We start from the raw sequence: 13,804 nt of genomic DNA on the forward strand, positions 1-13,804 counted from the left end.
AGGTAGTATTCCAGAAGTTTCCAAATTTTTGCCATATAGAGGTGTGATATGTGTGTGTTTAAAAATTGCTGCCCAACATAATTGAAGCAACAGTGTTGTCCTGTGAAGGGAAAAGGAGGAGATGTATTTATCCCCTGTATTCATCTGATTCCGACAGACATGCTGTTCAGTTCAAGCACCTACAGTTCTTGGTTAAGCTGGCATTCGGCATCACGATCAACAAGGCACAGGGCTAGTCAATCAAGTGCACTGGTATCAAATTGAAATCTCCATGTTTCTCCCACGGTCAGTTATATGTCGCATGCTCCAAAGTGGATTCCCCACATCAGTTGTATAGCTTTGCTCCAACTGGCAAAAACAGAAAATGTTGATTATACAAGTGAAGAACCCTGTAATATGTATTACCTGCTTTCCACCGCCCAGATACCTAGGGGTTTGGCGTGCATTACAAATGCTAAATAAATAATAAACAAATACACAAGCCTTAGAATGAACATGTACTTTCGTAATATTAAACTTTAGGTCCATAGTTATTGGCATTGTCAGCATCATGTCACTCATCATGCTGCTCAGGAATCTCCATGTTGTTCTCATGTACAATTATACGTTTCACAATGAGTTTTTAAGAAGAACACAAAATTGTGTCGTCGTCTTTATAAGAAATCATTTAAATAATCGAAAAATGTACTGCATTTTTCTTTTCACCTGTTTTATGGAGCTTTTCCGAAAAGCGTAAAGCTACCTTAAGGTATTTCTATAAATAGTACCTATGAGAAAATGAAATCCCGGCCAATGCTGGTTTTATAAGCTAGTTACATATAAGAGAAGACAGATAATTCATCCGTTATGGTATTTGGAGGATTTAGAAAAAATGGCCATGTTTCACCTGACAGACGGTACTTTTAGCGGCTTGTGCTTATCAGTTGGATTCATTTTACAATTACTTCTTGAGCCTTCATTGCCATCATGCTCAGACTCCTGCCTAGCTAATGCCCCAAAACATGCCCAATGACAATAGCTACACACTGATACCTTCTTTCAAAGTGGCCACCAAAAGAAGAATATGGTCTATAATCAAAACTTGTAACACGGTGCCTCTTTCAGCATAAACAATGTAAGGTACTGCCACTCACACTGAAGCCGCCCCGTGGGACTTCACTAAGTACCTGGTGCTAAAAGCTCCAATCTGCTCAGGCAAAGAACATTCACCCTGGAGCATTCTGGGATTGGGATGTAGGTGGTGTCACTTTAAATGCAAAGCTCATTTTCCAAACTCTATGTTCAAAGCCATCTGCATCCTCTGGATCCTGGATAATTAACATGCAGGAAACATTCAAAGAGTCCCTTCCCATACTCTCTTGTATACTTTATAAATCTCACATGGCAGCCCTACAGAACAGCAAACCCACAGAAGCACCTTGCTCTCATACATTACAAACAGCTATGTAAGCGCCTTGTTCTCAGATGAAAAGGGACAATCAGGCAAGTTAAGCACATCATGTTCACGTAGAATCTTTAAACGCATTAGAACCCCCGTATCTGACTCATTTTGCACACTCAGGAAACTTTATAAAGCTTGCATTGTCCATACAGATATTTTAGTAAATGCTGCTATGTGGGAACTGTTTGCACACATTACACCTACCTTAATAATTTGAGTGGTGTTCTCCGATGTGGTTAGGATGCATGCCACCTGCACACATGTGCCACAGCATTCCGTTGGCACCATCTTATATGCATACCCCTGTGTTACAGTGGTGACAGAGAACACACAATCACAGAGAGGTTAACAGCTGTATTTTGTTATTATATTTGAGGATCTTGCCCATAGAAAATCTTAAATAAATTCAATGAAAAACTATGGCACGATAGAAGCGTATAAATGCAGCATGAAAAGACAGATCATTTTTATAACTGTTACAAATTTGGGAGCACGCAAGAGTGGATGTGAGATCTTAAAAATACATACATGTAAAGAAGAAGAGCATATTTGTTAACTGCGAGTTTATTGATTTGTAAGAAAAGAGAGGAATAGGAGTTGGCACAAAGAGAGCCCTGTGCAGATAGAGCGTGGAAATATAAACAAAGAGCTGCAACAAGGATGGCAGGCACAGAGAGTGAGACATTGCGCCTTAATCAATAAACGAGTAGACAAGTGGCCTTATAAGAGAAGAGCATTGTACTTAAAATAAGAATTATTCACCGGCTGGCAACCTGTATAGCACGGGAAAGGCTCACACTTGACAATATTCAACTTGGTGTCAGGGTTGACATCATCTGAGCAGAAACACTGTGTGCAGGGGTCTGTTGCTGTATACACAAATGCTCCTGGCTATGGGAAAGCAAGCACATATTGTTATTATACATGTAAGGCGTGATCAGCAACGGGATGAAAACGTAGGTGTAGATGTGCTCATTTCTTGCTTACAATTATAATGATTACGCTGTTGCATTATAACAGTTTTGCAGATCAGGCATGTGTTCAAATGATCAGACATTGTGGATTTTCCTCAACCAATCGCTGAAGACTTTGATCCACATCTGGAGCTCAGAGATGATAGCTGAGTTTGATGAGTGAGAGGGAGCCTCTTTCTCCAACTTAAAGGCCTTCTCATGTCATGCCACACTTCTCTTCTCATGAATCTCCAACAGGGGTTTGACTAGTGATCCCCAAATTATGGTCAAAATTGCAACGGTCTGCTGGAACCTTACCGCCATTGTAACCTGCTCCACATGTTCTAAACATTATAGAACTGTGCTTACTCATCAACACCTAGTAGTCGACATGTGGAACAGATCGATAATCGAAACCTACATTTAGAAATGCTTGTGAAAATCAATCGAACTATAACTCAATGCAGTGTTCTTAAGTGGAACTCTCTAGTTTGAACCATCTGCTACATTAGGTAAGTGTTACCTCTGTAAGTCACCAGCTTTCTTATATATTCTGTTTTTTTTTGGTTTTTGCCTATCATATGTCCCACTTTTGGACACTCGTATGAACTGGCTCACCACTTGTTCTCCTCTCTTTGCTATTGTACAGACACCCTTCATTGGAATGCCTCCTGTACCTGTACATGTTTTGTAAGTCATTTGTAATCGAAATTCACATTCATGTTCTGCAAATAATTACAAATCATCTGAAAATACATGTGTGTTTATGTTTAAAACATGACAATTAGAAAAAAAGTATATTCGTTTAAAAATAAGCCACACTTCCCAGTAGGTCACGTCTCCTAACCCAACCCCAACTCTTCCCAATAGGCAAAGTGAAAAAAGATTATTGGTTGGCTTTTATAACAGGTCTGCCCCAAAACCTCACACTGTGCCCCACCCTCATTTCCAGCCACTTTCACTGCACTCAGAAAGGGCCATTTCCTCTGTCACCAGTTTAGTTATTGCTTCATTCTCTCCATTATCGAAGGCCCCAAAAACCTCTTTTCTTTTCCCAGCTGCTGCCTTTCTGCCCTGCACTCACCCCATAGATTCCTTATTCCTTTCTCAGCACAATTGAAAACATGCAAGTCAATATAAACGCAAAACCAAAATCTAATAGCATGTTTTGTCCAGCAATATGCAATTTTAAGCAGTTAGTAATGTCTCTGCGAAAATGAAAATCAGCCACACCTGTTTGTAAATGATCTTTGGACTATTTCAGGACTAAGCGATGTAATGGTGGGCTCGTCAGCCCTACTTTGAATACACTGTGCTCCCAGCGTTGGTCGGCCCACCACCCGTGCCACGGGTCGGGCCTTCGGAAACAGAGGAGACGGAGACAGACCAACTGTTCACGTATCTTTATTTTACCAGACTAACTCCTTCCCTTCTAACCCTGTCACTTCCCTTCTCCACCCCAGACCCCAACTAAGTCCCTCCAACACAATGAGGCTAACAGGCCTCATATGCTAACATGACACTGCCCCCTTCTTGAACATGACGAGGGATCTGTCCATTTCCTCTGAGTCTCAAGGGCTTTATCTTGACCCTCAGTGATCGTCCAGCTTGCTGGCATTCTGGATCAGCCCTTGGGGTGGGTTGTTACAACATCTCTTTCATTCCATTCTTCCTCTGATGCCTCACTGTCTCCAAGGTACGACTCATCCCAGTCCCCATATGTGTCCTCTTCCTTGTCGCTCTCTGTGAGAGTCTCCCCCCTAGCTTTCTTGAAGTGAGAGACGTTCCGTGTGATGGTCTATCCATAGCCGTTGCTTTCTGTGACCATCTATCCATTTATGCTGACACTGTGAGAGTCCTACGAGCAAACGTGGGGTCTTCCTTCCTTTATTTTGCTGGTTTCACCAACACCTCATCCCCAAAGTCTAATACTGTTTCCCTGGCTTCTCTCCGGGTGTCAGCCACTTCTTTCATTGTTTGCTTGGCAGCCGCATCTCGTGCCCTCATGTTACAGTCCTTGTTGCGCGTCTCTCCTTCCTCTGGGTTCTGAGGGAGCCGTGTTCTGATTCGACAGCCAAACATGAGGTCGGCCAGGCACTTGCCCGTGGAGCAGTGTGGAGTGTGCTGGTACTCTCGCAAGAATTGATATAGGACTTGTTCAAATGGCTTGCCCGTGACATGAGCTATCTGCAGCGTCCTCTTAATGCAGGACATGAACTGTTCAGCCGTGCCATTGGACTGAGGCCACAGGGGTGTTATTCCCATGTAATCCACAAAGTTTGCAAAATCGTGGCTCATGAAAGACAGCCCATTGTTGATTTGATAGTCTTCGGTATGCCATATGCCGTGATAATGCTGTCCAGGGTCAGGATGACCACCATAGCAGCCATGGATGGTATGATTTGGACTTCTAGGAACCTGGAGTATTCGTCAATTAACACTATTATGTACGATGTATCTGTGGGCCACAAGTCAATTTCCAGCTCTTCCCAGATGCCATCTGGCAGGCACGACAACTGCAACTGGTGAGGCTTTGGTGGAGGAGCCACCACACTTCATATGATGCAATTCTGCAGTGCATCCGCCACTCTGCTGTCTAACTGGGGGAACCAGACCTTCTGACGGAGCAGTTTCTTGGTAGACAATTCCCCGGTGACCCTCATGGGTGAGATCAATGACCCTCTGGCGAAGCGACCTCGGTAGTACAATCTTGCAGCCATTGAACAGGGCACAAACTCTGCACGCTGTCCTGTGTGGGCTGAACCATATTATTAGCATGTTTCATCCTTCCTGCCCAAATGCAGTGGGTTATTGTGGAGAACACGGGATCAGCGTCTGACTCTTGTTGTAGTGTCGCCAAGAAATCGGGAATGCCTTCATTTGATGGATGACATCGTTCAGGTATTCTTCCGCTATTGATTGTTCCTGCCGGGCTGACCCCCTCAGGTGGCACAACAGGTAGTATGCCGGGTTTTTATCCTTCTCCCACCTGTGCTGTATGGTGCATTTATAATCCTGTAGATGCAGACCCCATCGGGCAATGCGCGGGGGCATCCTGGCTTCTGGACTTCCAAAAATCATGAGCAGGGCTTGGTGGTCAGTGATGATAGTAAAAGCTTTGCAGTATAGGAAGAGGTGGTAATATTCACAAGCCCAGACCACTGCCAGAATTTCCTTCTCAGACTGAGAGTACCGCTGCTCCATGCCCGTGAGGCTGCAGCTCACGCATGTAGCCACCTGTTTGTTGCGGGGTGTCGTCAGATAGAATTGTGGCAAACTGGTTCCAAGTCCCACGGAACTGGCGTATACTGTCACTTCTGTGTCCTTAGTAGGACTAAAATAGGCCATGTCTGCTGGCGATGTGATATTTGAACGTATGTCCTAAAAACTGGCCTGACACTCTGGCGACCAGTTGAATGGCCCTCCTTGGTGAGTTTACGGAGTGGCGCGCTGGTGGTGGTGTAATTTTCCAAGCATCTGGAACAGTAACTGGCCAGCCGCAGGAAGGATCTTAGGTCTGAAATAGTGGGTGGCCTGGATGTTTCCATCAGGGCCGCCACCTTTTCCAGTTCCAGTCTCATCCCTTGATTTGAGAAAATGTGTCTACAGAATTTCAACGTGCGTTTTCGAAATTCACATGTGTCCTTGTTCAATGTTACTCTTGCTGCTTCCAGCGCCAGACAGACGCAGCGCAGCGTATCATCGTGCTCACTGGGGGATTTGCCAGACACCAGAATTTCCTCGCTATAATTTAAGCAATTTGGTAGGTGTTTTATGATCTGATGTATCACCTCCTGGAATATTTCTGCTGCTGATGATCTACCAAAATGATGTCTCTTGTAGCAAAACAAACCCATGTGCGTGACGAAGGTAGTGATGTAGTGGGATTCAGGACCCAGCTCCAGTTCGTGGTAGCCCTGGTTAAGTTTGAGCTTGGAGAATATGGTAGTGCCATTTAGGAGGTGGAGCATATCAGTGATCCGAGGTGCCTGGTGTCGTTCCCTCTGGATGGCTTCCTTTGAGCATGGTTTGAATAAAGGGTAATCCCTATTTTTTGTTGACGGGGGGTCTAATCTGATGGAAGGGACGATCTGTGAAGGGAAATTGTGAAATACAGATTGACTACCCCTCTCTTTTAGTCTTGTATGGATCCCAGGTCAGGAATCAGAGCAACCTGTGTATTACATTGACTAGGGGATCGCTTAGTTGAGAGAAATTGCGCAACAACTGCAATTTTATTAGAAAATATGTATCTTTTTAATAGTCATAAAAATATCTTAAAAAATATTTCAGACATGATTATCAATCATTCCATTCATTCGTCATACATACATTCTAACAGGGGAGTTCTACAACTGAGGAAAAGACTTGTGCATAACAGTTATTCAATGTATGCAATTTAGACATTGGAAAAAGACATTAGATTTTCCTTAGGCAGTCGACATATGTTTCGGCCCCTTATAGTATACCACTTGTGTCAACAGTGGTCACAACAGTAAGTGTCGGGCCATCTTCAGGACAGTTATTACTTAATGGTGGATCAATCTTCTTCCCCATTAGCACACTAACACATCTACAAAAAATACATAAGTGTACATATATTAGGTATTTTAAACATGTTTGCTTAAAAGAAAGAGAAATTGTATATCTCAACTACACTGATTTGCGTACGATAGCTAGTTTTTTTCTACACATACACTCTGAAAACACCTGGTCCATAAACTATAATTTAGACTATTGAGAAATGACAGACTTCCGGGTGTAGCAACAGAGTTAGGCTACCCTAGTCTCAAGTTTCTATATTGAATAAAAAACATTAAATTCTGAATGTTGTATTCTTATTGATTTAATTTACACAAACTTTTTATTAAAGAAAAATTATTGAAAAAAGTTGTTAACAAAAATTATTGGAAACAGAGAGCTAAAGAGGACTTACACATGTGCGTATTCTGTTTGTGTGTCTTTGAATGCCGTCTTGCTATGGCTATGTCTGACTCGATGTCTTACAAGCGGTTGTTACGTAAGGCTCTTAGAGATAGTGTACAGTGGACTTCTCTGATGTTCATACCTGTGCTGAATTGGAAAACAACTCCTTAGATATAGAAATCTCATGGATGGCAAATTGTTGTATACTAAACAAACTTAGCTTACAGGTTAGCTGTTGTTATTTGTATATTGGGAACTGGTCTTGCTTTTGCTGCGTGTGGCCAAGTTTCCTTTTTTACAGGTTATTTGGGCATATGTTCCAATAATGGATTTGTTGCCTAAAATGAAAAAATATTAAAAAATAATAAATAATGAGGGAGCACATTAATATGTAACTTCCCAGCTTAGAGCCACATATCTCTTTTCATTGAGTTCTCCTTGTGGACCATGCAGTGCATCATGCTCTTATATGGTTTAATATAGCCGCTTATTGTGAATGAAGACAAAAGAACAAAAGAGCTGACAAAATTCGCATTGTTATGAGCCCGTTCTGGCAAAATGCCTTGAAAACGTTTGATTATGCTCTTGCATCCTGAATCCAGCCGCCAGTAAGCCGGCTTTAACTTTGATAATGCAAAACAGTTTGATTATGCTCCTCCCTCCTACATAGGGCCGCCAATAAGCCAGCTTTAACATTGGTAACGAAGGGCAGACCCTGGGGTGTTTTTAAAGGAAAACGCTTCTTGTTCAACGGTATTACGTGAAGGGTATATATTCCTCGTGCTCCGTGACAATACAATAACAAACAAGTGTGGTTATGCATTTTTACCCCTCTCGAGGCACGAGGCATTAACCTCGCTTACCTTTTTCTGCTCCGTCCGTGCACTGGAAAGGGAGCCTGTCTCTGCGAGTAGACGAGAACGCTCGTTCTAGAGAAAAAACTGGTTTAAATGAAATCACGTGATTTGCGTGAGCCATCTCGTGATATCACTACGTGTTTCTACGTGTATGAGGGGCTGGTGGGACTTGTAGTGTGGTAAAAAGAACTCACCTAATTTCTTTTTTCTCCCTTTTAAAGAACTTGTACATGCCCAGTGTTCGCGTGTGTGAAATAAGGAACAGCAAGAAAACAGCAAGAAAAAGTTTGTGAAAAAGAGGCATAGGGTGATACTGTCAAGCATGGCCTTAACATCGCCTTTTCCTCAGTTGTAGAACTCCCCTGTTAGAATGTATGTATGACGAATGAATGGAATGATTGATAATCATGTCCGAAATGTTTTTTAAGATATTTTTATGACTATTAAAAAGATACATATTTTGTAATAAAATTGCAGTTGTTGCGCAATTTCTCTCAACTAAGCGATAACCTAGTCAATGTAATACACAGGTTGCTCTGATTCCTGACCTGGGATCCATACAAGACTAAAAGAGAGGGGTAGTCAATCTGTATTTCACAATTTCCCTTCCTTTGAGCATGTCCACACAAATTTCAGTTATTTTGAATGTGAGTAAAAGGCACAAGTTAGCAGAATAGATCACAAATACTTTCTTAGGCAGTGCAAACAGTTTCATTTCACCAGAGGACTCCATTCAGTTCAATAGGACTAGGCCAAAGTCAATGGACTAGTGTCTGGGATAGGATAGAGCAGATAAAGTATTTGCAAAAGTTATGAGAAGTAGTTTAGGCAAAAAAGAATCATATGTTGGGTCACAATCTGATTAGGCCTGCCATTTGAGAAAGTTTTATGAACTTTCACTGTGAGAGTGGCGTTCTCTCAATCGGGTTGGCACAGTACCTTAGTATGAAGAAACAAATGCTGCTGAAGTCGTTGGTTCCTGCAGATTTCACTGTTCCTGAGCCTCAGTCGCGGGGACAAGAGGGAGGACATCAGGGACTCCTGCACTGCACGGGATCGTCCAAAAAGCAAACAAGATGGAGTCACTTCAGTTCCAGTAGCTGTAGATTCAAGCACACAAGCTGGTGTCCCTCTCCCTGGTTAATCCTAACCAGTCTTGAGAATGGTATCCAGGTGGCTTATGAGTTGATTGGTCCCACCAACTCAAAGGAAGAAGCTGTCCTTGAAGGAGCTTCTCTGTCAAAAGGAGTTTGGCAATTCGGACCATTAGCAGGGCTTCACCGGGCAAACCAACGGTCCAGGAGTTGCAGCAGCCGTCCTCTTCCAGCTCGTCTTTGGTTCTTTCGTTCCAGTGGTCGACTCTGTTTTCCAGTCTAAGAGACTCGCCTTTTAAACAGTTCTCTCCCTTTCATTCCAGCCTAGCTGTCACTCACCCAGCAGGGTGGCTGTCCTTGCTGGACAGTCAGCCAGCCAAACAAGCCAGGGTGCTTTTGGGTCCCCTAGGAGACTAAGCACAGGGAGCTTCGGGTACCTCCTTCACTTCCTGCCCACCGCAGACACTCAGACACCAGAGGCGGTCTTCACTCCTGAAGCCCACCAAAGAGACACGAACAAAGGGACCAAACCTGGTTTGGCGCGCAGAGACAAAAACTAGAAGGACCTTTCCAAAAAGAGACAGCGAAAAAAGAATACCGGGACCTATTTAAACAAAGGGGCTTAAGGCGCCATCTTTTAAAACATGGCTCTCGTGATTTTTAGCTACCGGTGTTCGTGGTCGGGAAAAATCATGGTAGTTCATTGTAAAACCACTGCCACCAGCCATTTCAATAGGAAAGGGTAGCATTTGACTGCTACATGAGTATTTAGACACAGGGGATACTATGTAACCCCTCCAGGACTCTATTGTAAGATGGTGTGTGCTGGGTCTATGAATTTGGAACGACTAGAAAAGTCAATTTCACTTTCCATTCTCTGGAAAACAGAAGTTTACCCCAGAGAAGGTATTTAAGACCTTTGGGAAGTCAAAATGACATCCCTGTGTGACTGCACTGAAGGTGCCTTGTAACACCCATGAAAAGATGATGCTTATGGAGTTATCTAAAACCCCATATTCAAAGAACACAAATATAAAACACATATCAAAACACATGAAAGAGTGGGAAAAAAGGCTCACACTCTTTCCAGGTAAAAAAAAATCAAGTTCTCAAAATCCAGCAAAGTTGCTGGGGGTCTCTAAGGTGAAGGGAATTTGCACCTTTTTGAGAATTCTCCCTAACACCTTACAATTTCTTTTTTTTAATTTAATTCTTTTTATTTAAAATGATATGTTTGGTTTTACAAACTTTTCATTTAGCACTTGAATAACATGTCTAAAGTAAAATTTTGCAACTAAGTTTGAGAATCATGCAGTTTACTGTCATTGAGAATCGCTATCCAAAATTTCATAACTGTCATAATTAGATGTTTATCATGTCCTCTTAGTAGGTGATCCCATCTCTCTTGTGTATTCATTTGTTTTTGAGATATTCGAAAAAAGTCTTTGTGCAAATCTCTTTTTTCTTTTAGAGCCGGACAAACCATGATTAGATAGAAAAGTGTTTCACAAACGTTCTCCGCCTTACAGAATCAACAGTCAGAGGTCTTATTTTCTGATTTTTTTATCACTGTTAAGTAGTCGCGGGTCGGTAGGATGTTTAGACGAAAGTTCAAAAACAGATCCCGAATAGTGCGGTCCGGAAAACAAGCTAAATAGGCCGGGAGTTCATGAAGAGCCCTTGCTTCTATTTCACATTTTAGATGGCGTTTATATTTTGTTTTTTCAGCAATTGTTTTGATACAATCATTTCTCAGAATTTTGCGCTTTCCGTATTGTGGTCTATTTAGTAAAATGTCTTCAGTAATCTCTTCATCTTGCATTCTTCGCCTGATCTCAGAAGTCCAATGGTAAAGAGCTGTGACATTTAAGGCATGTTTCTTTTCTTTGAGTATGTCAAGTGATGGAATTAGGTCTTGACAAATTATTTTTCTATAGAGATCCATTTGTTTTCAAAGAACTATAGATTGTAGTGATTGAAGGGCTAATTCAAAGCGGATTCTTGGCATAGGAAAAATTGTAGAAAGAGCTAATGTTTTCCTCCAGAATATAGCCTCGTAAAGGGGCAACTTTATTATTTGCTGACTGATCATTGTTTCACTGGGGTAAATGAGAATAGGAACCACATTTTTGTTTATATAAGGCAACTGTTGATTTTATTGAATATGTTCCAAACTTAAAGTGGAAGAAGCGACCTTGTCGGGCAAGAGATCTTGCTTTTTTCCCAATGAGATCTTTCCATTCTTTTTCATTTGGAGAGGGATTTATCATTGAACCTAGATATTTAATTGACTTGATTGCTTGATTTGGTTTACCTTCTAAATGTAACTTTAAGTTTTTTTGATTCTTATTTTTTTGACTCAAGAGTTTCATTAGCTTGGTTTTATTGGTGTTTATTTGCAGCTTATTTTCCCTCATGAATTTTTCGACTTTATCTAAAGTCTTTTGTAAGCCTGTCAGTTTTATCCATAACGATGATGTCATCAGCATATATTAGGGTTTGAATCGGTTCATTATTTATCTTTGGAGGATTCGTGGATGTATCTTGGATCCTTTCTCCAAAATCTGAATTTCAAGATTTGTTTGGCAAACCACATAATACCTCTAATGGTGTCTGGGCAACGTTGAAGGACACATTTCACCAGCGGACCCTGAGAAACTTGTGCACATTGAGCAAAAGTACTGCAGGTATCTACCTTGAGACAAAACTATTTCAGAGATTTGAGCATTACTCGGATATCATTGCTGAGCCTAAGGCCAGGGATGTATACACTAAATTACAGTTCATGCAATTACCACTGGCTCACCTGTTGCTAAGTGGGCACTCTTGCTAGCTAGTTAGTTACTTTAGGTTTATGTAACAAGGGGACTGAAGAGACAGCATTGCAATTCTAATTATGTATAAGAAACTAAGATCTAACTGAACTCACCTCTTTTCATACAGATTAGATCAGAAAAGGCAAGGAAGCGTTATGCCACAAGCCCACTACTCAGAAGCCTAGACAGTCACTTAAAATCACTTTTTTATTGATGTATTTATTACATTGTAACTATTCATATTTTCTATCGTCAGAATGGTATTATGTAATATGAAGGTTTTATTTGTTTTTATTAATATGTTGTTTTTATCTGTGATGTTTGATCGATAAGGACATTCTGATCCGAATAAATAGTGCTTGACTACTACTAATTGTGGTAAGACAGGGCATCAGCATGACATGATGAAGTATGATTAATCAGTACTTTAATGTCCCTCACCCTTTGAAGATTGCAGGAATTTTATTGATTTATTGGGTTTCTATAATAGCTTATACACAATGTGTTTCAAGGCGCAACAGCATAAACATAATATCAAGTGTTTAAACATCAGGAGAGGGCAGGTAAGGCACCAGAAAAGCATGGTTTGGGTGGTAGCATCACAGGCTCATTTAGGTGGTAGCGAGCAGAAAACCACATATACCACAGTTAGGAAGGTCCAAAACAAAACCCCATCTGCTTCAGTGTTGTAATGGAAATCTTACCTGATATTCAATGCCATCGTGCATACAAACATGTTTCTGGGCTGTGGGAATAGGAGAAATATTTGCAACATAAGATTGTATACAAAAAGCAATTACCTAAATGAAACACTCAGTTATATATCACTACAATGGTTCAGGAATATAGCAATAACCCTCGCGTTGGGGGTTGACAGGGCCAGTAATGGCCTGCCAGTCTGATAATAAAGTAGGTCCAAGCAAAAGTGTTATCCCCATGATGGATTGCTAATTGGCTTTCTTATCGGAGATCCACACCCCGTTGATTGGATGTGTGCATGTTCCTTTAAATAAAAGAAAAAAGCAAAGTTAGCAAGGGTTGAAATAGTAAAGTGACTCAGTCCATTTACTATTTCGATGGGCCGATGCAGGAGCTAGACTCAGGGAGCAAGGAGATGATGGAGGCAAACACAGGGCTGGGTTGGTAGATGGAAGTGACACTCCGTGGGGTAAGGGGGAGGACTAGGAGGTGGAAGGGTTGGGGGTGCTGCTGCTCAGGAGTTGTGGCAATAGTGAAAATATGGTGGACAACCGACAGAGAGTCAAAGATGGCCACAGAGAATGAGGATGGTTACTGACAGATTCTACATGCGTTCCACACCATCTAATCAGCCATGGTGCTAATATGTAAAGTTGTCAACTATCTAGATGCAGGCTTTTCCAAATTCCATATCCATGGCTACCTACCAAAAGAATATCCACCAACTTAACATTCCGGTTGGCTCCTTGTGGGGCCCCTTTGCTTTACCTCTGTGTCATCTCCACCTACTTTAAGTAGCAATTGATTCTATTGAGTGGTGGACACCAGGAGTTTCCACCACCGCAATCCAGTCCCCATACCCCTTCTCCACATTTTAGGCAGCACCCCTCTGGCTTCTAGGTTCCATTACTGCTATGTTCTTCTTGCCTCAATCGTATGTCTCCTCCCGCCTCTTCAAGCTTCCTTTGGCAATATTGGCCTCCACTTAACTTCTAGCTCTTGCTTTTGAGTTTGCCTC

General features: G+C 41.8%; 1 protein-coding gene across 1 annotated transcript in view; it reads right to left on the reverse strand.

The window, feature by feature from the left end:
* LOC138503894 (mucin-5B-like) overlaps nucleotides 1-13,804 on the reverse strand; it is a 1,431,798-nt gene that overhangs the window by 171,767 nt on the left and 1,246,227 nt on the right. Inside the window, exons 29-31 of the mRNA XM_069623965.1 lie at nucleotides 12,792-12,832; nucleotides 2,204-2,332; nucleotides 1,646-1,744 (exon numbers count right to left, since the gene is read on the reverse strand). Of these exons, the coding sequence (XP_069480066.1) occupies nucleotides 1,646-1,744; nucleotides 2,204-2,332; nucleotides 12,792-12,832 (269 nt within the window). The remainder of the gene's footprint in view (nucleotides 1-1,645; nucleotides 1,745-2,203; nucleotides 2,333-12,791; nucleotides 12,833-13,804) is intronic.

Source organism: Ambystoma mexicanum, chromosome 11 (genome assembly GCF_040938575.1).
Source record: "Ambystoma mexicanum isolate Mex_15411 chromosome 11, UKY_AmexF1_1, whole genome shotgun sequence".
Classification (NCBI taxonomy): domain Eukaryota; kingdom Metazoa; phylum Chordata; class Amphibia; order Caudata; family Ambystomatidae; genus Ambystoma; species Ambystoma mexicanum.